The 23,887-nt window shown below is 50.5% G+C and overlaps 3 protein-coding genes across 6 annotated transcripts; 1 reads left to right on the top strand and 2 right to left on the bottom strand.

Moving 5' to 3' along the window:
- Positions 1-13: 13 nt before the first annotated feature.
- ipo4 (importin 4) lies at positions 14-13,947 on the bottom strand. 2 transcript variants are annotated; one of them, XR_006956413.1, is made up of 30 exons: positions 13,517-13,947; positions 13,158-13,244; positions 12,954-13,033; positions 12,827-12,868; positions 12,452-12,581; positions 11,971-12,150; positions 11,804-11,869; positions 11,574-11,675; positions 11,405-11,488; positions 10,842-10,997; positions 10,666-10,719; positions 10,435-10,544; positions 10,242-10,350; positions 9,780-9,909; positions 9,388-9,501; positions 8,858-8,971; positions 8,460-8,583; positions 6,991-7,102; positions 6,793-6,905; positions 5,882-5,959; positions 5,739-5,796; positions 5,229-5,334; positions 4,494-4,687; positions 4,318-4,371; positions 4,052-4,206; positions 3,670-3,896; positions 2,783-2,915; positions 2,591-2,695; positions 2,364-2,433; positions 14-544 (listed from the first exon to the last, which is right to left on the bottom strand). XR_006956413.1 is itself a non-coding variant. In XM_047024439.1 (30 exons), exons 1-30 carry the CDS (start codon positions 13,580-13,582, stop codon positions 414-416), a joined length of 3,255 nt encoding a protein of 1,084 aa, XP_046880395.1. In that variant the 5' UTR covers positions 13,583-13,947; the 3' UTR covers positions 14-413. The 2 variants fall into 2 exon arrangements, 1 of the variants encoding a protein (XP_046880395.1); XM_047024439.1 differs by having other exon boundaries at positions 4,081-4,206.
- A 2,302-nt stretch (positions 13,948-16,249) lies between these two features.
- nanog (nanog homeobox) lies at positions 16,250-18,777 on the top strand. The gene is made up of 4 exons (XM_047024160.1): positions 16,250-16,643; positions 16,960-17,291; positions 17,499-17,678; positions 17,955-18,777. The coding sequence occupies exons 1-4, from the start codon at positions 16,250-16,252 to the stop codon at positions 18,249-18,251; spliced, it is 1,203 nt and encodes a 400-aa protein (XP_046880116.1). The 3' UTR covers positions 18,252-18,777.
- A 566-nt stretch (positions 18,778-19,343) lies between these two features.
- Positions 19,344-23,660, bottom strand: tm9sf1 (transmembrane 9 superfamily member 1). Of its 3 annotated transcripts, none has more exons than XM_047024442.1 (10): positions 23,574-23,660; positions 23,399-23,485; positions 22,836-23,044; positions 22,472-22,603; positions 22,267-22,389; positions 21,722-22,068; positions 21,338-21,492; positions 21,025-21,210; positions 20,272-20,545; positions 19,344-20,078 (listed from the first exon to the last, which is right to left on the bottom strand). In XM_047024442.1, the coding sequence occupies exons 3-10, from the start codon at positions 23,034-23,036 to the stop codon at positions 19,685-19,687; spliced, it is 1,812 nt and encodes a 603-aa protein (XP_046880398.1). In that variant the 5' UTR covers positions 23,037-23,044; positions 23,399-23,485; positions 23,574-23,660; the 3' UTR covers positions 19,344-19,684. The 3 variants fall into 3 exon arrangements, with proteins under 3 accessions (XP_046880398.1, XP_046880399.1, XP_046880397.1); XM_047024443.1 differs by having other exon boundaries at positions 23,625-23,660; XM_047024441.1 differs by having other exon boundaries at positions 23,399-23,660.
- Between the last annotated feature and the right edge of the window lie 227 nt (positions 23,661-23,887).

The following is a 23,887-nucleotide window of genomic DNA, read 5'->3' as shown; positions in this document are numbered from 1 at the left end:
GGGCACTGACAAGTCTGAGAAAAAGGCATTTATGAGTTTCAGTTCATTGCTTCACACTTCAACAAAGCCAGATGTTAATCACATTAGTTTGACCAAAGGGACAGCAGTGAATAGAGATCAATCTTTCGGTCAGCAAAGGGGGACAGCAAGAAACAGACCAGAAATTAAAATAAACAGACAAATACAATACAGGTTGGTCATGAAACCAAATGTCTTGTTAAAATAATACTTCACACAGAAAACAGACAGTATAAATTAAAAAGCTCATATTACAAGTTGATAAATTCGAATTTTGCAGTGCTTTTGGAGTTTGCAGGAATTTGGCCAAATGTCAATGTTGTCACCCCTGTCCCTCTTTTTGAAGTGTGTTTGATGTATTCTGGCTTTTACGGAGGAGTGGAAGAGTGTCTGTGCTATGACTGTGCCATGGCTGCTGTCACCCGTGTCTTCTGCTCGGCAGGAAGTGATGTCATGGCGCCCTGGAGTTCGGCAGCGTGGCGCTGGGCGACGTCACGCAGCATCACGACCAGGGTGGCCTGGCTTTCTGCAGGACACACCAGCAACACTCACTACTGAACACTGACCAGGACACACACCAGCAACACTCACTACTGAACACTGACCAGGACACACACCAGCAACACTCACTACTGAACACTGACCAGGACACACACCAGCAACACTCACTACTGAACACTGACCAGGACACACACCAGCAACACTCACTACTGAACACTGACCAGGACACACACCAGCAACACTCACTACTGAACACTGACCAGGACACACACCAGCAACACTCACTACTGAACACTGACCAGGACACACACCAGCAACACTCACTACTGAACACTGACCAGGACACACACCAGCAACACTCACTACTGAACACTGACCAGGACACACACCAGCAACACTCACTACTGAACACTGACCAGGACACACACCAGCAACACTCACTACTGAACACTGACCAGGACACACACCAGCAACACTCACTACTGAACACTGACCAGGACACACACCAGCAACACTCACTACTGAACACTGACCAGGACACACACCAGCAACACTCACTACTGAACACTGACCAGGACACACACCAGCAACACTCACTACTGAACACTGACCAGGACACACACCAGCAACACTCACTACTGAACACTGACCAGGACACACACCAGCAACACTCACTACTGAACACTGACCAGGACACACCAGCAACACTCACTACTGAACACTGACCAGGACACACACCAGCAACACTCACTACTGAACACTGACCAGGACACACACCAGCAACACTCACTACTGAACACTGACCAGGACACACACCAGCAACACTCACTACTGAACACTGACCAGGACACACACCAGCAACACTCACTACTGAACACTGACCAGGACACACACCAGCAACACTCACTACTGAACACTGACCAGGACACACACCAGCAACACTCACTACTGAACACTGACCAGGACACACACCAGCAACACTCACTACTGAACACTGACCAGGACACACACCAGCAACACTCACTACTGAACACTGACCAGGACACACACCAGCAACACTCACTACTGAACACTGACCAGGACACACACCAGCAACACTCACTACTGAACACTGACCAGGACACACACCAGCAACACTCACTACTGAACACTGACCAGGACACACACCAGCAACACTCACTACTGAACACTGACCAGGACACACACCAGCAACACTCACTACTGAACACTGACCAGGACACACACCAGCAACACTCACTACTGAACACTGACCAGGACACACCAGCAACACTCACTACTGAACACTGACCAGGACACACACCAGCAACACTCACTACTGAACACTGACCAGGACACACACCAGCAACACTCACTACTGAACACTGACCAGGACACACACCAGCAACACTCACTACTGAACACTGACCAGGACACACACCAGCAACACTCACTACTGAACACTGACCAGGACACACACCAGCAACACTCACTACTGAACACTGACCAGGACACACACCAGCAACACTCACTACTGAACACTGACCAGGACACACACCAGCAACACTCACTACTGAACACTGACCAGGACACACACCAGCAACACTCACTACTGAACACTGACCAGGACACACACCAGCAACACTCACTACTGAACACTGACCAGGACACACACCAGCAACACTCACTACTGAACACTCATTAGGACCGTGTACACAACACAGATACACAGTACACAGACTTTATAATCCATATGAAATGTAAATGCACAGCATCACAGTACGTATAGAAATCCCCAAACTAGATGTCATAGTTGCCATGGTGACCGGGGTCGGAGGTGAACTGACCTGCGTCCAGCTGCTTGGTTCCCAGGACCTGGCTGGAGGCCGCTACTATGGCCTTCAACTGGCTCACGATCTGAGGAAACGAGAGGCAGGGGTGAGGCAGGGTGAGGCAGGGGAGAGGCAGGGGACAGCAGCGTGGCTGAGGGGGAGCAGGGGGGAGGGGAGCAGGGGGGAGGGGAGCAGGGGGGAGGGGAGCAGGGGGGAGGGGAGCAGGGGGGGAGGGGGCGTACCAGTGCGGGGCTGTGGGTGTACAGCATGGCCAGGCAGCTGTACACTGTCTTGTTCTCCTCCAGGTCTTCCTTCAGGGGCAGACGGCCCACCAGCGCAGGAACGACCTGCACACACACACACACACACACACACACGTTCAGCAGAGACGCAGGCTGAGCTAGGAGTCAGGGTCAGAGGTCAGGGGTGTGTACCTGCTCCAGAGGAATGACCTCCCGGTTGCTCAGGATCATCCTGCAGAGGGCAGCACACAGGTTGTCGATGACCCTGCGGTCTGCCTCCTTAGCCAGCAGGTTGGAGAACAGAGACAGCATCATGGGGTAGTCTCTGAGACTGGCTGAGGAACACACATGTAGGACACACACACATCCCTGTACCCAGCACACACACACACCTCCCTATACCCCACACACACCTCCCTATACCCCACACACCTCCCTATACCCCACACACCTCCCTATACCCCACACACACCTCCCTATACCCCACACACACCTCCCTATACCCCACACACCTCCCTATACCCCACACACACCTCCCTATACCCCACACACCTCCCTGTACCCCACACACCTCCCTGTACCCAGCACACACACACACCTCCCTATACCCCACACACACCTCCCTATACCCCACACACACCTCCCTGTACCCCACACACACCTCCCTATACCCCACACACACCTCCCTATACCCCACACACACCTCCCTATACCCCACACACACCTCCCTATACCCCACACACCTCCCTGTACCCCACACACCTCCCTGTACCCAGCACACACACACACCTCCCTATACCCCACACACACCTCCCTATACCCCACACACACCTCCCTATACCCCACACACACCTCCCTATACCCCACACACACCTCCCTATACCCCACACACACCTCCCTATACCCCACACACCTCCCTGTACCCCACACACACACACCTCCCTGTACCCCACTCACAGACACACCTCCCTGTACCCCACTCACACACACACACACACACACCTCCCTGTACCCCACTCACACACACTCACACACACCTCCCTCTACCCCACTCTCACACACCCTAACCCACAGGATACTGTGTGACGAGGGGTCCTGCAGCCTGGGCCAGGGCTCCCAGTCCAAACACGCTGTTGTTGCGCACCTCAGGATCGCTGTCCCTCACCCCGCCCACCAGGACCGGCAGCAGACGATTGGCCAGCCGCCCAGCCACAGCCTGGCCCCCGGCCACGCCCCCCAGGGCCTGCAGGGTCTCTCCGAGCGTGCCCAGAGAGAAGGAGCGGTCTGCCACCGTGCACGAGCTCTTCTGCAGGGAGAACACACCTGAGACCTCAACACCAGAGTGCTGCACGGGCATCATCACCATCATCATCCTCCTCCTCCTCATCACCATCAAAGACTCAATACCATCTCCAAACAGTCCAAAAACCACCCAAACATCTCCTTCTCCCTTCCACCCACCCCATCTCCATGGTGACGAGGAGACTCACGGCCTTGTTGGTGATGAGGGGCAGCAGCTCGTTGAGGAAGGGCCAGAAGAGCTCTGCTGGAGCGGCTGATGCCAGCAGGGGGATGCCCTCGCCTGCAAACTCCTGCAGCATGGCGTCATACTCGGCCTGAAACACACACACACACACAGCTACCGCGTCTGTACGTGTGTGTGTAGTACCTTTATGTCTATCAGTGTGTGTGTGACTGTGTGTGTGGAGAGAAAGCGGAGGTCCCACCTGCTGCTCGTCATCATCAGCTTCATCTCCTCCTCCTCCATCCTGACAGGTGGTCTGGAGCGAACACACACACACACACACCAGGGTTGAGAGCAGGGATGGAGGGGAACGCTCAGACAGTGTGTCCAGTGTGTGTCCAGAGTGTGGGCCAGACAGTGTGTGTGTGTGTGTCTCACCCTCTTCTTCAGCACGTCTCTGATGGCATGGCTGATCTCCTGCAGCCTCCCAGGGCTCCGCAGCGCCTCCCCCTGGCAGGCCTTCAGAACACCGTTCATGGCCTCCAGCACGCCCATCACCACCTGCCGCTCGCGCTCCGCATGCACCGCCTCCAGGAAGCTGGGCAGAGCCACCTCCAGCAGCTTCTGCAGGGCTGGGGGTCAGCACAGGAAGGAGGGCTTGATTTAGCACACGCTGCTATCCAAGGACAGGTACAGGACAGGGGGGAATTGAACCTGCGACCTCTTGCTCAGGAGTTAAATACTCCATTGTCATGAACAGTGTGTGTGTGGAGAAAGACAGAGAGAGAGAGAGAGAGACAGAGACAGAGACAGAGACAGAGACAGAGACAGAGAGAGAGAGAGAGAGAGAGAGAGAGAGAGAGAGAGAGAGAGAGAGAGAGAGAGAGAGAGAGAGAGAGAGAGAGAGAGAAAGAGAAACACAGAGTGACAGAGAGAGACAGAGAGAAAGACAGAGACACAGAGAGACAGAGAGAGAGAGACAGAGAGAGAGAGACAGAGACAGAGAGACAGAGACAGAGAGAGACAGAGAGAGAGAGAAACACAGAGAGACAGAGAGAGACAGACAGAGACACAGAGAGAGAGAGCCAGAGAGAGAGAGAGAGAGAGAGAGAGAGAGAGACAGAGAGAGAGAGAGAGAGAGAGACAGAGAGACAGTGACAGAGAGATAACTACCCTGCTGGTTGGCCTCAGTAGGATTCTCCTGCCAGACTTTGTGCTGAGCTTTGCAGAACTGTCCCATGGCCCCGTAGGCTGCCCTGCGCACGTCCTCGTGGGGGAACTGAGGGGACAGCACGCTCAGGGTAAAGGGGACAGCACACTCAGGGTAGAGGGGACAGCACGCTCAGGGTAGAGGGGACAGCACGCTCAGGGTAGAGGGGACAGCACGCTCAGGGTAGAGGGGACAGCACGCTCAGGGTAGAGGGGGAACTGAGGGGACAGCACGCTCAGGGTAAAGGGGACAGCACGCTCAGGGTAGAGGGGACAGCACGCTCAGGGTAGAGGGGACAGCACGCTCAGGGTAGAGGGGACAGCACGCTCAGGGTAGAGGGGACAGCACGCTCAGGGTAGAGGGGGAACTGAGGGGACAGCACGCTCAGGGTAGTGGGGCACATGATTCAACAACACACACACACCACTTGTACCCTAACACACGCTTGAGGCCGCACCCCCAGGAACACTCACATCCCGCAGCTGGAACACCTGCTGGAAGCTGGACTCCAGGAAGGGCTGGAAGGAACATCTGAGGAGACACACCAGGACTAAGACCTGCAACCCTGTGTGTGTGTGCTGAGTGTGTGTGCTGAGTGTGTGTGCTGAGTGTGTACCCTGTGTTGAAGGCCATCTCTCCCAGGGCATCGCAGGCATCCTCCTTCTCATCGATGTAGGCGTTCTCCACACTGAAGCTAACACACAGCACAACCACAGCAGAGTTTCCTTTGGGATTCTCTTTAGCAGTGGGGGGGCAGCTCTGTCCGAACAACCCCCGCCCAGACGAAACTAAGTCCTAACCCTATATTTCGGAGCAGGTTAATGTCATAGTCTAATACCTAATGTAATATTGCACATATTTTCGTCCTATTTCCCCTAAAGCAATAAGGTTAGGCTACTTAAAGACACCTTCCACTCAAGTATGTTCTAAATGACATAAATGCTGCCAATTAATAATTGGCGTAACAACTTCTTGTAAATGGTCAGTAGCCTAGCCTATCGATTCAGGTAGGCCACTCGAAAGCAAGTACACTGTCTGCTTCATTTGATCTTGATAGGCTAAGCATTCTGTAGAAAATAATAACAATAAACCCACTATTTATTAATTAAAACTACTTCAGCATAATAATGCACCTAAAATACAAACGTGAGCAAGGGCAGCAATCGCTAACGAATCAACAGACTTGCAATTTAGCTAGCAGGGGAAGAATACAAACAACAAAAAACACCAGTTAACTTGATTTAAATGTGCAAGAACTATAGACTAATACAATAACAGGCTTAAATGGACTCACTGACAACATATGTTATACGACTTACAGTTCTCAAGGACGCACACACGCAATCTCAACTGCGGTGTGAAGCGTTAGTCCGTGCTATTCTCCGACATGCACTCTAACAATCACTGCTGATACACGGCCTTTAGTACAGCCCTGTTTCTGATGCCATGGGGGCACCTAGAGGAAACACTGCACTGTGTACACCACAACTAGAGAGGGTTGTGTCTGTAGCGTGTGTGTGTGTGTACCCTGACACGTCTCGTCCATCTGTCTCCACTTCATCCTCCAAGATGGCGTCCCCCTCTTCATCATCATCATCATCGTCCAGCAGGACAAACTGCTTCTCTTCCTCCAGGTGAGCCTGGCAGGACACCAGAGTGTGAGTGTGTATCTGTGAGTGTGTGTGTATCTGTGAGTGTGTGTGTATCTGTGAGTGTGAGGCTGACCGTGACTCCCTCGGTGGACCTGAGAGACAGCAGCATGGTGGTGGTGATGGTGGTGAGGTGGGGGCTGAGGCAGGCTGGACTGACACTGGACACAGCAGAGAACAGGCTGTACCTGCACCCAGAGAGAACACTGTCAGCCATGACCAGGGAACACACACTGTCACACACACTGTCAGCCCTGACCAGGGAACACACACTGTCAGCCCTGACCAGGGAACACACACTGTCAGCCCTGACCAGGGAACACACACTGTCACACACACTGTCAGCCCTGACCAGGGAACACACACTGTCAGCCCTGACCAGGGAACACACACTGACACACACACTGTCAGCCCTGACCAGGGAACACACACTGACACACACACTGTCAGCCATGACCAGGGAACACACACTGTCACACACACTGTCAGCCCTATGGAGTTAGATTAGTTTCATAATTCAAACAAACAAACGCAACACGATTCAAACAAATTTAACACGATCCAAACAAACGTAACACGATTCATACAAACATAACACGATTCAAACAAACAAACGTAACACGATTCAAACAAACGTAACACGATTCACAAATGTATTTCGTGATTCACAATTGTAACGCGATTCACAAATAAATGACCCTATTACATTCGTTTGCAACCTGACAAACACAAGTTACAAATCCCTGCATTCGTTGGTGTGAATCCTTGCATTCGTTCGTGTGGATTTTTGGAACTTTCCTGACGCGCTTTGATCCACAAATGCATTTTTTCTAAAAGATATCCTCAGCAGCCTATCAGGTCGTCTCTTCCAATTTTAGCCAATCACATTAACGTGTCTATGTGGACTTCAACAACCTGCCATTATGACGGACATCGTCTCCTTCAGATCATGAGCAATGTCGTCTGGTTGCATGTAGGTGAAATATTGCTTGTTAATCTTATTAAACCGATGATCATACCTGATTAAATATTGTTGAGAATGGCAGGATTCATGTGTAGTCATTTTCCGTGTTTCCTAGGCTAACGCAGAGCCCGTCTACCCATATTAGACATTCTCCGGTGATTGGCTAAAATTGGAAGAGACGACCTGATAGGCTGCTGAGGATATCTTTTAGAAAAAATGCATTTGTGGATCAAAGCGCGTCAGGAAAGTTCCAAAAATCCACACGAACGAATGCAAGGATTCACACCAACGAATGCAGGGATTTGTAACTTGTGTTTGTCAGGTTGCAAACGAATGTAATAGGGTCATTTATTTGTGAATCGCGTTACATTTGTGAATCACGAAATACATTTGTGAATCGTGTTACGTTTGTTTGTTTGAATCGTGTTATGTTTGTATGAATCGTGTTACGTTTGTTTGGATCGTGTTAAGTTTGTTTGAATCGTGTTGCGTTTGTTTGTTTGAATTATGAAACTAATCTAACTCCATACAGCCCTGACCAGGGAACACACACTGTCACACACACTGACACACACACGTACGTGCAGCGTCGCAGGTCTGGGTCGTCCACGGCGTCGATGAGGTTGAGGCCCAGCTGGACGCACTCTGCAGCCAGGGAGCTGAACACGTCGTGGCCCACGGTGCGAGCCAGCACCGACAGGGTGTCTGCCAGCCACACACAGCAGCAGCAGTAACACGCACAACAGGAACCAGAAGGACTTCATTTAGCAGACACTTTTACCCAAAGCTACATACATGGGAAGATTTGAACCTGCAATCTCTTGATCTGCAGTCAAATGATCTAGCGCTGAGATAGCAAGTCCTGACATATGACGTATTTAGACTTTGGAGGACAGGGACAGAGTTCAGGGGGGACAAGGTCAGAGGTCAGAGGAGCACAGGGTCAGAGGTCAGGGGAGGTCAGAGGTCAGGGTCTCACCCAGGGCCTGGGTCTGCAGAGAGCGCATCTCGTCCCGGGTGTTAGTCAGGAAGCCCTTCAGACTGTCGATGACAGGCAGGAAGTAGGGCACCAGCAGCTCCTTAGCAGCGTTAGCTGAGGACCACACACACACACACACACAGGGTCAACGCACACACGCTACCAGCTTCCTGGACATCCGTTGTGCCTAATCCTAGAGTCAGCCTGATCATCTCTATTGACAGCTGTACTGAGGCTAGGATCAAGCTCAGTGTGTCTAGGTGTACCTATGGCTCCTATAGCAGAGACAGCTCAGTGTGTCTAGGTGTACCTATGGTTCCTATAGCAGAGACAGCTCAGTGTGTCTAGGTGTACCTATGGCTCCTATAGCAGAGACAGCTCAGTGTGTCTAGGTGTACCTATGGCTCCTATAGCAGAGACAGCTCAGTGTGTCTAGGTGTACCTATGGCTCCTATAGCAGAGACAGCTCAGTGTGTCTAGGTGTACCTATGGCTCCTATAGCAGAGACAGCTCAGTGTGTCTAGGTGTACCTATGGCTCCTATAGCAGAGACAGCCAGCTCTTTTAGCTTCAGGTTGTCAGCATTGTTCAGAGCAGACAGCATGGTGTCCATCAGGGTGGGCAGGTAGGGCTGGATCTCCTCCCCTGGCAGGGGCAGATAGAGGGGGCAGATAGAGGGGGCCGATAGAGGGGGCAGATAGAGGGGGCAGATAGAGGGGGCAGATAGAGGGGGCAGATAGAGGGGGCAGATAGAGGGGGCAGATAGAGGGGGCAAATAGAGGGGGCAGATAGAGGGGGCCGATAGAGGGGGCAGATAGAGGTGGTGGATCACTGCAAGGTCGAAGTGTTTGTGGTATGATTGAACACACACACACACAGGTGACTGGGATGTTGTGTGTGTGAGGTGGACCAGCATGGCTCACCCAGGTTCTCCAGGAAGTTCTCCAGGGCGTAGAAGGCCTTGGTGACGTGTCCGATCTTGGCCTGGTTCAGGCCTGACATGTACCCCAGCAGCAGGGGCATCAGCTCTGCAGAGTACTTACTCACCTCCGGCTGGGGGGGAGATCACAATCAGGTTTCATCGCCAAGTAAGTGTTCACAAACAAGGACTTCACTATGGTGGGCAGGTGCATATCAGCACATCAGGCTCACATCTAGGTGTCCTCTAGTGTACTAGGTGTCCTCTGGTGTACTAGGTGTCCTCTGGTGTACTAGGTGTCCTCTAGTGTGTACCAGGTGTCCTCTGGTGTACTAGGTGTTCTCTAGTGTGTACCAGGTGTCCTCTGGTGTACTAGGTGTCCTCTAGTGTACTAGATGTCCTCTAGTGTGTACCAGGTGTCCTCTGGTGTACTAGGTGTCCTCTAGTATGCTGGTACGGGCCTGACCTGCAAGTGCTCAGAGAACTGTCCCAGAGCGAAGAGCCCAGCACTGCGAACCACCTGGTTACTGTCTGACAGACTCTGGCACACTGTCTGCAGCATGGACGACAGCATCCTGACACACACACACACACACACAGTCAGCTTCAGGGCATGGGGCTGACAGGTGAGGAGAGGATGTAGGGTGTTTGAGACGTACTTGGTGCGGATGTGGTCAGCACAGCCCTCAGCCAGCACAGCCAGACACATCAGGCCTGCCTTCTTCTCATACGGCTTGTCACTGGCCAGGCACGCCTGGGTGAGGGGCATCTGGCACAGACACACACACACAGGTCACCACCAGAGCTACTCCTCCATCCACCAGGCTAGTTCTCTGTGAAAGGGTCAGATCAACTTATTGATTGTGATCAACTTCTATACGGCCACTCACCAGCTGCTGAAACAGTTTCTCTGGTGGCATGTGGAGGGCCATGGTATCAATCACCTGAAACACATATAAAGTTTTTTCATTAAAATAAAATAAAAATATTTCTCTTCAAATCAAGTGACTCAAGTGTCTTCAAATCGACTTCAGTGTTCTGTAAACAGGGAGAGTGGAGTTAAAACCTGAGCAGCGAAGTGTTTGGGACTCTCGTTATCCACATCGTCCTCGTCGTCGTTCTCCTCGTCCTCCGGGTCCTCCTGGCCAGGAGGGGGCGCTGCGCTCAGCACAGGAAACACTGTTTGCAGGATGGGATTCAGCAGCTTCTGCTTCAGCACAGTCTGAGAGGAGAGGAGAGAAGCATCACTACCGGCTCCTGAGAGGCGTGGGGAGAGAGGCGTGGGGAGAGAGGCGTGGGGAGAGAGGCGTGGGGAGAGAGGCGTGGGGAGAGAGGGAGGGGGGAGAGAGAGAGGCGTGGGGAGAGAGGCGTGGGGAGAGAGGCGTGGGGAGAGAGAGAGGGGGGGAGAGAGGCGTGGGGAGAGAGGCGTGGGGAGAGAGAGAGGGGGGGAGAGAGGCGTGGGGAGAGAGAGAGGCGTGGGGAGAGAGAGAGGGGGGGAGAGAGGCGTGGGGAGAGAGGCGTGGGGAGAGAGAGAGGGGGGGAGAGAGGCGTGGGGAGAGAGGCGTGGGGAGAGAGGCGTGGGGAGAGAGGCGTGGGGAGAGAGGCGTGGGGAGAGACTGGTTTGTTTACCTTGCTTTTGAGCCGAATGAGGAAAGCGATGCAGGAGAGAGCCTTCACACGCAGGGAATCACTGAGAGTGGTGTCAGCACTCATCTGGAACACACACACACACAGCATGAGCACCACCTCGTTCCAACAACCCACGTGACAGAGACATGGCACAGGACACAACGCTGACCTCCAGACAGAAGTGGACAATGTCGTTGATGTGAGGGACGATGATGGATACTTCACTCTCCATTAGCTCATCCAACACCTCCATGGCCTCGCTGGCCTGGTCCTGCACCACACACGCGCACACACACACACACACACACACACACACACACACATCACCATCCCTTATAAGGAGCAAAAAACATACAATTGTATTTCTTGACAGGAAGACACAACTGGATGGCACCCTACCTGGTCACCCTTGATGAGGTGTTTGAGAGCAGTGATCAGTTTGGGAACAAGGGAGCGCATGAGATTCTGAAACAGACCAAACACAACCCCTCAGTACAGACCGGGGGGAGGGAAGACTGGCCTATAGGTCCAGAGCGAGGCCAGGTCTGAGCTGGTGTGGGACCCACCATCTCCTCGGTGCCTGTGTAGGCCGTCATGGAGGTGAGGGTGAGGATGCAGTAATAAATGGCGGTGGGGTTGTTCAGGTCCTGCAGCACGGTGCCAAACAGCTGCAGCAGCTGGCGGTAGTGCGGCTTGAAGGGCTCCGGGTTCGAGTCCACCACTTTACTGAGGAGCAGGAGGCCCACCTAAGAGGAGGCAGGAGAAACCCAACGTCCTTAATGTGACCTGCCTGTCTGCCTGTCTGTCTGTCTGCGTCTGCCTGTCTGTTTGTCTGTTTGTTTGTCTGTCTGCCTGTTTGTTTGTCTGTCTGTCTGTCTGCCTGGCTACCACATCTCACAGCACTGATATCTCAATGCAGCCATGTTGTTGACCTCATCTCAGGCTCAGATTGACCATCAATACACTTCAATGGGCTTTGAGGAGATCCCCCACTAGGAGCTGAAGTATGTAGTGATGAACGTCCAGAGGGAGGGAGAGGTGCGCCACCTGTCTGTCATGCGGGTTGTTGCAGCTGGTGGACTGGTTGAGCAGATCCAGCAGGGCAGGCCAGCGGTCTGGGCTCTCGTGCTTCACCAGCACAGCGCTCAGCTGGGACAGGGAGTGGCGCACAGCGTGCCTGCAATACAAACACATGGTTAAACAACACACTGACCTCAGTCAAGGAGCAGTGGGCTCTATTCATTAGTTCTGTTGGATAAAAGTATCAAACTGAAAATAACGGAAAACCAACGGACCGGACATTAAGACAAGAGAGTTTGAAGTGTTCCACTGCTACATTGTTTACTGTCAGATGTTGTCTATGCTTATCGCTTTTCACTTGGGAAGTCTACTACTTCAATATGAATATGAACAGTGTCTTACTCTGTCTCCTGGGTGAAAGCCTGCAGCACCACTGCCTTCAGACTTTGAAAGGACAGAAATCAACATACATGTTAATTAAAGTGATAGCTAAACCAACACAAACATGTATGTTAAGATCAAAGCTGACCTCTCTCTGTGATCAGGGCTGATCTTCTTCCAGTGCTTTTTCACCCTCATCCTCAACATCACCGCAGCTGACTGGCGGATCTGACGGTTAGGAGACAGCCACACCGTCAGCAAGACACAAACATCTTCACAGTCGAGACGGTTATTAAACTCATGTTCAAGTTCGGATGAGAGAGTCGACTTGAACAGGAAGTTGATTATTCACCTGTGGGTTCTGTGAACCGGTCATGACAGCACATAATGCAGGGATGATGGCTGGGTCTTTAAAAGCTTGTTTCAGCTGCGCCGTAGCCTAGAAAGGGGGTGAAACAAAACAGCTTTTGGTTAAATTACTGGCATGAATGGTGACAGAAAAAAGGATAATAGAGTGATACTCACTACCATTAGCTAGCTTGCTAGGTCTACACACATCGATGACTAACCGCCATCATAACTGCTGTACTAGCTAGCTACAGTGACAGTACTAGTGCAGTTGGTAGGCATTCTGGCTGACGGAAGTTAAACCATATCAGCTAGCTAACGAGAAAGTGTCCTAAATCCATAAAGCGTGATGGATCATTTTACCTGCTGAATAATCGTATTGTCAGGTTGAGTGAGCTGAGAGAGAATGTGCTCCAGTTCCTCTGACATCTTGGCTTGTCCAAAATCTCACCAAGATCTGATGCTTTGAAATGTTATTGTTCAAAAACAAACGTGTATTTCGCCAAAGTTCGCCCTTACTGTACTGTACAGAAGGGCTTTCGTACGGGGAAATATGCGCCTAAATGTTTGATTTGGTCGGATCAACGTATATGACAACACCTTCTCTGGTTAGATCGCAACTTTGCTTGCTAGCTAGTTTGATCTATTCGGTATGAATAAATATAATAAACCGGTGGATGCCCCAGACCCACACAGCTGGCAGTTGAGATGTGAGTGTCGTTGACTGTCTGGCTCGTTCAGTCAAGTCAGCCAGCACGCGGACAGGACGGGTCAGAACTCCACGTGAGCGGAGACAGGGTTCTCTCTGGAGAGAGTCAACTTGTTAAAGGGACCACGTCAAATATATGACATTCTGTAGTCGCAATACATGCACACACTGCCGGCATGTGGTGAGGAGGAATTACAAATCAAATCTAAAATGTGGTTACGATGAAAAGGTACGGACGGGAGGCAAGTAAAATAAAAAACTTCAGATCCTGTTGATCACCGGGTAATTCACATTCATAGGTGTGCGGAGAGACAAGTAGGGCCTATAGCGATTTACACCTCGTCTAGCGAACAAAGCAGGAGTACCTTGTCACACAATGACACAAAACCACCAGTTAACTTTAAAAAAACACCTTTGCTGGTCGATCTTGCCACCTAAAGCGCCTGTTTTAAACATTTAGCATACGCTTTTATCTAAAACGACGCACAATTAGCGTACATAAAAAGTAGTTGAAGATCAAGGATCATAAGTTCATACTCATATGTTCATAGTTCTACAGGTTTCCGGTGGTCAGTCAAGGAATTCTCTGTAATTACTTGCCTCTTAAAAAAGTTACCATGTCTGAAAAGGCGCGGTGAATAAAAATAATAGGCTGATATCTGTGCAACAGTGCAACTACAGTGCAACAATGACATCTCGCTTACAGTTGCTATAGCTGAAAGGACCACATTAAAACAGGATTTAAATAACTGCAACATTATGCTCAACCCATTAAAAAGACTGCATGATTTGGTCAAAATAAACGTGATGATGAAAGCACATATTTTATCCAACACTGACTACAACAGCCTAAAGTTCAGTTACTCCTCAAGCATCAACTGGAGACATAGATGAGAAACGATACATACAATTATGGTCAGGCTGTGCAACTAAAATGTGTGTTAACTACACAACCACACCCTACATTCCAGCCATGCCTAACTCCCCCCCCCCCCCCCCCCCCCCCCCCCCCCCTCTGTCCAGGCAGAGTTCAGTGAGTATGCTAACAGTACCATCAGCTCACCATCATCACTTGTTTTCACCTCCAACTGAAATATTACCATTCCAATCTAGTCAAGGAGGTGGACCACAAACAAGCATTTGGATGGTAATTCTTCATTTTGGTGAAAGGTTTTTGCTAATGGATCCTGGTGGGGAACTTGCACAACCACAGCTGTGCCTATTGATACAATAAGCCTGACTTTACACACACACATTACAGACGTTCACATTCCAAGACACACACATTATTAAACAGTGCTCCTCATACTTCAAAGTCACAGGCTACCCTGGACTGCTTGTCCAAAACCAAACTTCCCCACACACACTTCTGACCCGTGATCTGCTGTACTTATTACATGCATTATTTGTATGGTTGTTTTGAATACAAAAAGTGTCTGCTAAATGAATGAAAGGTAATGGAAATGTATCCCCTTACTTTCTTGTGAGTTGCTACTTGGAAGACTATAGTTATAGTTGGACCCATAGCTGCTCTGGTCAGGCTAGCACATCTATAGTAGCTTACACCCTTTTGTCTGGGTCATAGATCCATCTAGTGACTCTGAAAGTATATTTGTCATCATTTAAATAAAATGTCTGCTATTTATCCAAATCACATCTTGATTTTTGGAGTCTAAACATACATAATGTTTGGACTACAAAGCATCTTAAAATAGTGTATTGTTGATATTGTATTGACGTTTTTATTTGGAACATAAAAAGTACATCTAGTGAGGAAAGCAGATCAGCAGTGAACGGATGAGTACAACATCCTCTCAGCTGCAATGTTACACAGTTCAAGCATATGCAATGCTAATGCCTGTGTTTGGCGGAAATAGATGTTTCTAGAAGTGTGCATTATCTGCCATTGTACAATCATTACACTGTTACCTTACCCCCCAAAATGTGGATGGTTTAAATATGAGACAATAGCAACCACATCTAGGCTATAATTTTAGTTTTTAAATTATCTTTGATTGTGAGGAATTGTTTCGTCCCTCATTTAGTCAATCTTAGATCTAACTAATAACTGAATCAGTTGAATTTGGAGGTCGCTGTTCGTAATCTCCAAACTTGACCTGCCTCATGTCGCACACGGCCTAGGGGCGCGGCCTTTACCTGCGTAGACCTGAATACACGTAACTGATTGGTTGCAATCTTGATCCACACCTACATTGGTCTCCACACCCACAACGCACCTTCATTTAAAAACGCCACCTGTTTCCATTTGGCTTGGTACACTCATGACTTTTGTGGCAGTGCGACGGAGAAGCGTATCGGACGGCGTCGAAGAACCGAACATTTTTAACCTTAACATCCTGCTTGAGCCGAACGGGCCGACACTCAGCATGGCAGACTGGAAGATCCCAGTTAACTACAACTACAACCCGTCCTACCACGCGTACGCATATGGTCTCATGTACCAAACGGGATCCGAGCAAAATAACTCAAACTTACCGGGTTGGGCCGAGGCCGCGTATCAAACGGGGGCTAATGGAGGCTACTATTCGAATCCGCAGCTCGCGGCGCCGCAGCAAGAATCGCCACCCCGGAGCCCAGAACACATCGCTGTAAATAACGTCCATTACCCAGGACCGGGTGTCCTGTATTTTGGCGACTCTCACATGCAGACCGGGCGGCTTTTCCTGTCCCACAACCGGACCGAACTTGATGAAAGGATTAAAGTTGAGCACGTAAATAGCGACCCCCCAACAAGTGATTCTGAGGCTCACACATCGCCAGGTATGTGTATAGCTAGCACTGCTAGCTAGCTAGTGTGCTAGTAGACCTAGATAGATGGCTAATTAACTTTGGCAAGCAATACACATCTGCAAGCTAATATTTACTATTAAGTGATGTGCACGGCACCGGTAACCTACATTTTCTGGGTCCCGGTCAAGGGCTGCGATCTCCACCGCCAACCATGAATTCAAAGCCATCTTGAAAGTAGTTAGAGCGACGACTGTGCGTTTTTTGGAGGTCTCAGTAATGTATGGCGCCGCCGTGTGGCTCTCGTTTGCATTCTCAAATTTGGTATTTTACTTTTCGTCTCGTTCAGACTCTTGGAGTTCAGGGAGCAACAGAGGCTTTGTTCCTCAGACCCACCCTGCCGACTGGAAGCGGGACGATCCGGGCGAGGAGACAGACGGCGGGAGCCCTGGAAACGTATCCAGCTCTCTGCCTGAAGAAGACCCCATTCCTCCGGGCGGCGAGGCGGTCAGTAACCCCGGACCCGTTCCCCTGTCGACATCGAAGACGAAACCCAAGGCGCGGGCGGCCTTCTCCGATAGCCAAATGACCGCCCTGACCCACCGGTTCAGCATGCAGAGATACCTCACCCCGGTGGAGATGAAAACGATGGCAAGGCTGACCGGGCTGACGTACAAACAGGTGAGACCAATATCATTACTTCACTTGAAACGCATATACTTGTGGTTGGTGATTTAGTTCTGAACTGTGCCTGGAAAACACAGTTCATGACACTGACCGCGAAATACTGTTAGAGCTGTGCAATTCTAATCCTTAATCTACTGTTTGTACGTGAGTTTGGATCAATCACATTTTAGTCTGCTAATGAATAATGTAAACGTGTGTTAGGTGAAGACCTGGTTCCAGAACCGGAGGATGAAGCTTAGGAGACACCAGAAGGACAATAGCTGGGTGTCTGAGAGGTACACAGGCCCAGCAGGCTACCCCAGCACCCCCACAGGCCCAGCAGGCTACCCCAGCACCCCAACAGGCCCAGCAGGCTACCCCAGCACCCCCACAGCCAACCAGGTGAGCTCATTAGACACCAGGTACTATGGATACATGTGTCATTATATCATGTAGATGGGTGTGTTAATAATTGGGTCATCTGTAGTCCAGCCAATGTGTCCTGTTCAATAACAGAGACTCTTGAGGCACGGACTTAAAGTAACTCATCCACAATGGAGGCCTCTTCACAGTCTGGATGAGGTCTTAAAGGCAGGATGATACAGGACATGAGGGGAGCCCTCTCCTTTAAATGTTTATTGCTACGTGTGTGATCATAACATTCTCTCTGTGTGCCAGTTTCCAGCCGGTCCTCAGACTCCAGACTACTACACCCACCCGATGAGGGAATCAGGACAGAGCGTCTCCAAGCTGCCCTACTACCCCGGTCCTGGGGCCTACCCTGCCCCTCCTCCCCCCTCCCCCCAGCCCGGGCCCCGCTCCCTGGCCCCCTGCTGGCCTCGGCCCCCTGCTGTCACCCACTACCAGTACACCCACCCTGGCTACAGCCCCGCGGAGGCCGTCTCCATCACCAGCATGAACAGAGACGAGGGGAACCCTGTCCTCCCCGGGCCCCCCCACGAGGCCGGCCTTTAGACGCCAGGAACACCACACATTTCCCTTGTGGTTTTTTTGCCTTGTAAAGTTTCCATGGGCTGTTTACAATGAAATGGGTGTCAGTAGTTCTGCCATCTATTCAATGGAGTGTTAATGTTAGTGTCATGAGCTAGGAGGTTTTTTTATTGGTCATATCTTTTTATATTTGTATACCATGTCTATCAAAGTTCTTACCAGAGTATTTATAGTGGATGTGTTCTCTGCAGTGTGCCTGGAGCAGCTTGTTTAATTCCATCTAGACTTGTATAAGGAACTGCCACACGTCTGATGTGTACACATCTTATTGCACTGAATGGTTGTCATTCCAAGTCCCAAAGGTGAAAGAGCTGCTCCCCTTTCAGCTTAACAGGTTTTTATTTGGGTTGGCTTATTTTTTTTAAATATAAACCCTGGTTGGTTTCCCTTTTGTTGGAAACGGTTTTAAATAAACATCAATGATTTTGGCCTGGTGTTCATAAGATCTGATTTGGAATGTTTTTTTGTTTGTTTTTTACTCAAATGGAAACTGGGCTCCCTGTTGGGTATGAACTTTGGGGTATTTCCAAATAAATGCCTGTTAACTGATTTTGTCTGACTGTTTTTGTAATGAAGTATGTAGATCTGGTAGCCTGGCTGCCAGCCCAACTTCTCCCCGCCCACAAACAAATTTGGTCGGGAAGTTGGGTCTGGAGGGTCTCGTATTGGGGACAACTACAGAAAACCAGAATTGGGACGGACCAATGAAATTGCCAGGGCGGGCTTTATACGATCATGGACAGATGATCAACAGTAACGTAATCAACAACGTCACGAAAGAGCGCTTGGGTTGAATTCGTTTTCAACAAACATATTACGTGCTCTGATTGGTTGTAGGTCTATCCAATTGAGCGAAGAGGCATTTGTTTTACGAGTTCGGTTGAAACACGCCCCGTAGTCACAGCCCAACGGAGAGTTTTCAGACTCATATTCTGACTAGAATTATGAGTATGACAATGTCAGGCTAGATATCTTGCATTATGAGGCTGAAATACAAAAAATCATTTTTCATGATCAGCACCTCTGATTCTTTGAAACAAATGTACAAAACGTGTGTCTTGTAACAAAGGTTTTTATTGAAAAGATTGTATATTTACATCAGAACCAACAGTTGAGGGTGACCGTAATATACAAGTCAATATTGCTCCCATCACCATTTTACAATCACTCTAAACCCTAGAACAAGTCATTCATACGTAGCATCACTCATCCCTTTATCTCCCCTCACCATCTGTACGTCCCTTTTCAACTATGATGGGGTTAGGCTCCTGTTGCCCCCAGAAGGCCTCAGGCTCTCCCCCAGCCAGAGGGGTGTGCACACGCACTGTTTTTTTGTCTGACATGATGGGGAATGTGTATGTGAAGGTACTGTTTCCTCTATCAGGTGTGTGCGTGCACTAGTCCATCTTGAGGCTGCGGTAGATGTAGCGTATGAACGCCAGTGATGCCCAGAAGGACACTGTTCCCAGCATGAGGGAGAACACCAGCGCTGTGAGCAGCGAGTACCCGAAGAACTCTGCGCTCTGGACCAGGCCGCTCATGGAGGAGCGGTTCCGGTAGTAGAACAGCGAGTACACAAAGATGAAGATGCCGGTGGAGCCTGCGCTCAGGACGCTGCGCCACCACCAGCGGTAGTCCTCTCCAGAAAGCAGGAAGTAGGTGAGTGCCACCGAGATGCAGGCGCCCACAGACAGCAGGATGGCAAACACACACAGCAGGATGCCGTACAGCGTGTAGTGCTCACGACCCCACACCGTGGCAAAGATGTAGTACAGCTCTACTGAGATGGCACTGAGGGGGAGAGGGACACATTCAGGGGGTTCATATGAGTATCCTGCCAGAGCAATATAAAAAAATCTGTCATCATTTACAATAGGTGAATTACTTTGATCTCTAAGAGCCGATTTGCTCATTGCTACCGTGGATCTTTGAACTCCTAGCATTGCTACACATCGTCTTGCCCCATCTATCCCCCCAGCCTCACCTGAAGGGCAGGAAGCCCCCTATGGCCATGTGCACGGCTGGGTGCTTGTACCAGGGCTGTTTGGGGATCTGCCGGGGGATGTTGCGCGTGCGGCAGGGCGCCTGGAAGCTTCCGGCCCGGTTCCTCCCCACGATGCCTCCGATCACGGTGAGAGGGAAGCCCACCAGCGCCCAGGCGCCCAGCAGCAGCAGCACGGTGGAGGCGGGCAGAGCCTGAGTGGAGCCGCTCCACCAGTGGACTGAGTTCACCACACTCCACGTCAGGAAGAGGGGGGCTGGGGTGGGATGGACGGAAAGAGGGACAGGAACAATCAAAACGGATGAGAGGGGATGGGAAGGACGGGGAGGATGGGGGGATTTGTGGAATGAGTGGAGGAAGATAGAAGTATAGCAAGTAAGGAGGATGGGAGAGAGAGCAGAGAAGGAAGGACAAGGGGAAAAGCATCAATAGAAATAAAAAAGATTTATGGTTCAAAAATTCAGTTCAAGCTCCAGTGCACCAATCCATTACAGGGACATTCTCGGGGCACGGAACACAAAACCTGAAACAAAATGGAAGAAGCCTACGCTCCAAATCATGTTCTTAAAAAAACTACATCTTTATGTACTCACCCCCACATAGACAGAACAGAGAAATAACATTTCATAGGAGATAAATCCCATCTCACAGCTTCAGATAAAAGCGTCTGCAGCTAAATGAACCCGATTGTTATTTCCACCCAGAGTTTCCCCTGGCCATGGCCTTCCTCCTCACCGGAGAAGAGCGAGGAGGTGAGGATGATGTTCCACACCCAGCGCTGCCCGTGGATCTGTGTGTAGAAGCCGCAGGAACAATACCCAGACACACAGCTCGTCAGAGCGTACAGCACGATGGCAGCTGAGTTGATTGCGCCATGACGATGCACATTGAACATTCCCAGCAACGCCAGGACAATGATGCCTGTGGGGAGGGAGGGGGGGGAGTGAGGGAGGGAGGGGGAGAGAGTTTGTGTATGTGGTGTGTGTGTGTGTGTGTGTGGTGTGTGTGTGTTTGTGTGTGTGTGTGGTGTGTGTGTGTGTGTGCTAACCTGTTGCCAGAGTCAGGAACTGAGCCCCTACTCCCAGTACAGCACACAGCAGGCTCTTGTAGGGGGGGAAGCGGAACACGTCTGTGTGGATGATCTTCCAGCCGTTGTCCCCCTGGTCCATATCCTCACAGCCCCCCTCCTCCTCCACATTATACCTGCAGAACAGCAGCTCAGCTCTCCAGGCTGGTGGCCCTACAGCTGTCCTCACCAGCCTCCCCCACCTCCCACTTCACCTCCATCCCCCACCCCATCACCAGCATCCACCCCCACCCCACCCCATCACCAGCATCCACCCCCACCCCACCCCATCACCAGCATCCACCCCCACCCCATCACTAGCATCCACCCCCAACCCACCCCATCACCAACATCCACCACACATACCTGGCGAAGTCGTTCTTCAGCACCCTCATGAGGATGATGATGACAAAGCCCAGCAGCAGCACCACCAGCACCAGGGAGTTGATGATGGAGAGCCAGTGGATCTCCAGGGTCTTGGGGAAGAAGGAGTGATCCCTCAGCCTCTCCCCGCGCCGCGCAGGGCTCAGCGGGCTCTCGTACCACCGCACGCTGTAGGTGTGGGTGACCTGCAGCCCCCCGCCCTGCCCCCCGCCCCCACCGCCAGCCTCCTCCAGGGGCACGGGCTTCACGTCCTTCACAGACACGTTGGCGAAGATCACAGAGTCGCCGTTGTACTCGATGTTGAAGTCCAGGTGTGTCCACAGGCCCACCTGCACGAGGGGAGGGGGGGGGACACACGCAGGGTCAGTTTATAGGATGCAGAGGGGAGCTGAGAGGGTGTTTGGCTGAGGAAAAGAGTACAAGAGGAGAGGAGAGGAGGAGAGGACAGGAGGAGAGGAGGACAGGAGGAGAGGAGGAGAGGAGGACAGGAGGAGAGGAGGAGAGGACAGGAGAAGAAGAGCGCCCACCTTGTGACTGTGAGGTAAGAAGCCGCTCTCCTCCATGTATCCCACAAAGCCCCAGATCGGAATGTCGTCCAGGACAAACTCAAAGTAGTACAGCTCCTCCACAGCCTCTCTGAGCTGGTCCACCTGCAACACACAGCCAGAGACGGTGACCCCACGGCCCCCCCGGGCCGGGCCCCCGCTGGGAAACCTTCCACACGCCATGTACCTCCGTCTCTGTGAGGGTCAGCTGGCACAGCTGGTTCTTCTCTGTGTTCTCTCTGAAGCGGATGGCGTAGAGAGACTCTGCCATCCTGTCTCCATCCAGGACTTCTCCCAGGCTCAGAGACTTGTGGTGCACCTGGAGAGGAACGCCATCAACACAGACCACGTTGTGCAACTGTGTGACTAGAATATCTTACTAGACTTTCCTCTGGATCAATAAAGTATCTGTCTATCATCTATCTACACTGAGAGTGACTCCATCACATTAAACTCTAAGTCATTTATGTAACTGTAAGGTAATTTTGTCATGAAGTAAGAGCTCATATCTATACTGATCCTAGTTAAACACTTGTCATATTCAAACTCACCTCTTTCGGCCTGCAAACAGGCAACGTGTAATAATGATACGTTTCCTGGGGGTTGTGATAAGGCCCAACTTTGTTTACATATAGAGTAACCGGGTCCCCTTGCTTGAAGTTTGCTGCCCACCCGAAATGTGGCAAAAGGCACAAAACAAAGAGTAACATCTGGCCAGCTGCTCGTGGGACAAGCTTTTTCGCTCCATTCATTGTGGTCTCTGTCGAGAAAACGAATGACTCGGATAACTTATATGAGCGACTGATGTACGGGACCACAATCAGACATGGACAGGCGTCAAGTTTAATCACAGTCGTGCAGGTGTTAAAAGGTTTGAGGAATAGTATAGGCAGGCTGCTACTATGACGGCTGCTGCACAACATCTAGCTGACAATATCTAACAATAATAACAACAGCGCTGGCCACGAAAGACATCATTGTTACAATGTAACATTTTAACCAATAGATGCAACTACTTTAGCATCAAGCCAGAATGTTCAATTATTGTGGCAGATTATTTTTATCCTCGTCAAACTAGCGACCTGATGTAGGCTTGCTACAGGACAGATCGTACCAAACGCTCCTGTTCTCTCTGGATTCCTCAGACTCCAGGCCCAGGAACTCGGCTCTTCGCACCCCTTCTCTTCAGTTTTGCTGGGATCTAATCGAAATATTTGAAGACATTTTTAATATCCGTTTTGTTCAAATGCAGTACACTGATTATATACAGATACGGGTTAAGACCGTACTTAAAAAGACACATTAAATTGGTTGAGCGAAGGGAACCGACTCCACGTCACCTAAAAAATGAAAATAACGACGACCGACTTTTCCGGAGTGGGCGGGGTAAAGCTAACCACACCTCCATATTACCTGAACCAAATCTTTATTTTTTTACGATTTTTAAAACACGTTATAGAAACATGTGTATGTGTGATTTGTAGATTTAAATACATCGATTAAACGTTGTATGTCAAATATTTTTGTTTCTGATTCTTTGTTTATAGTTTTTTCATTACCGGATTTCCCTGAATCTCACCAATCGAACGTCTTGGTGCCACTT

The sequence above is a fragment of the Hypomesus transpacificus genome, chromosome 8 (genome assembly GCF_021917145.1).
Source record: "Hypomesus transpacificus isolate Combined female chromosome 8, fHypTra1, whole genome shotgun sequence".
NCBI lineage: Eukaryota > Metazoa > Chordata > Actinopteri > Osmeriformes > Osmeridae > Hypomesus > Hypomesus transpacificus.
Note: the sequence above shows the minus strand (reverse complement) of the source record. Positions and strands in the feature narration are given on the sequence as shown.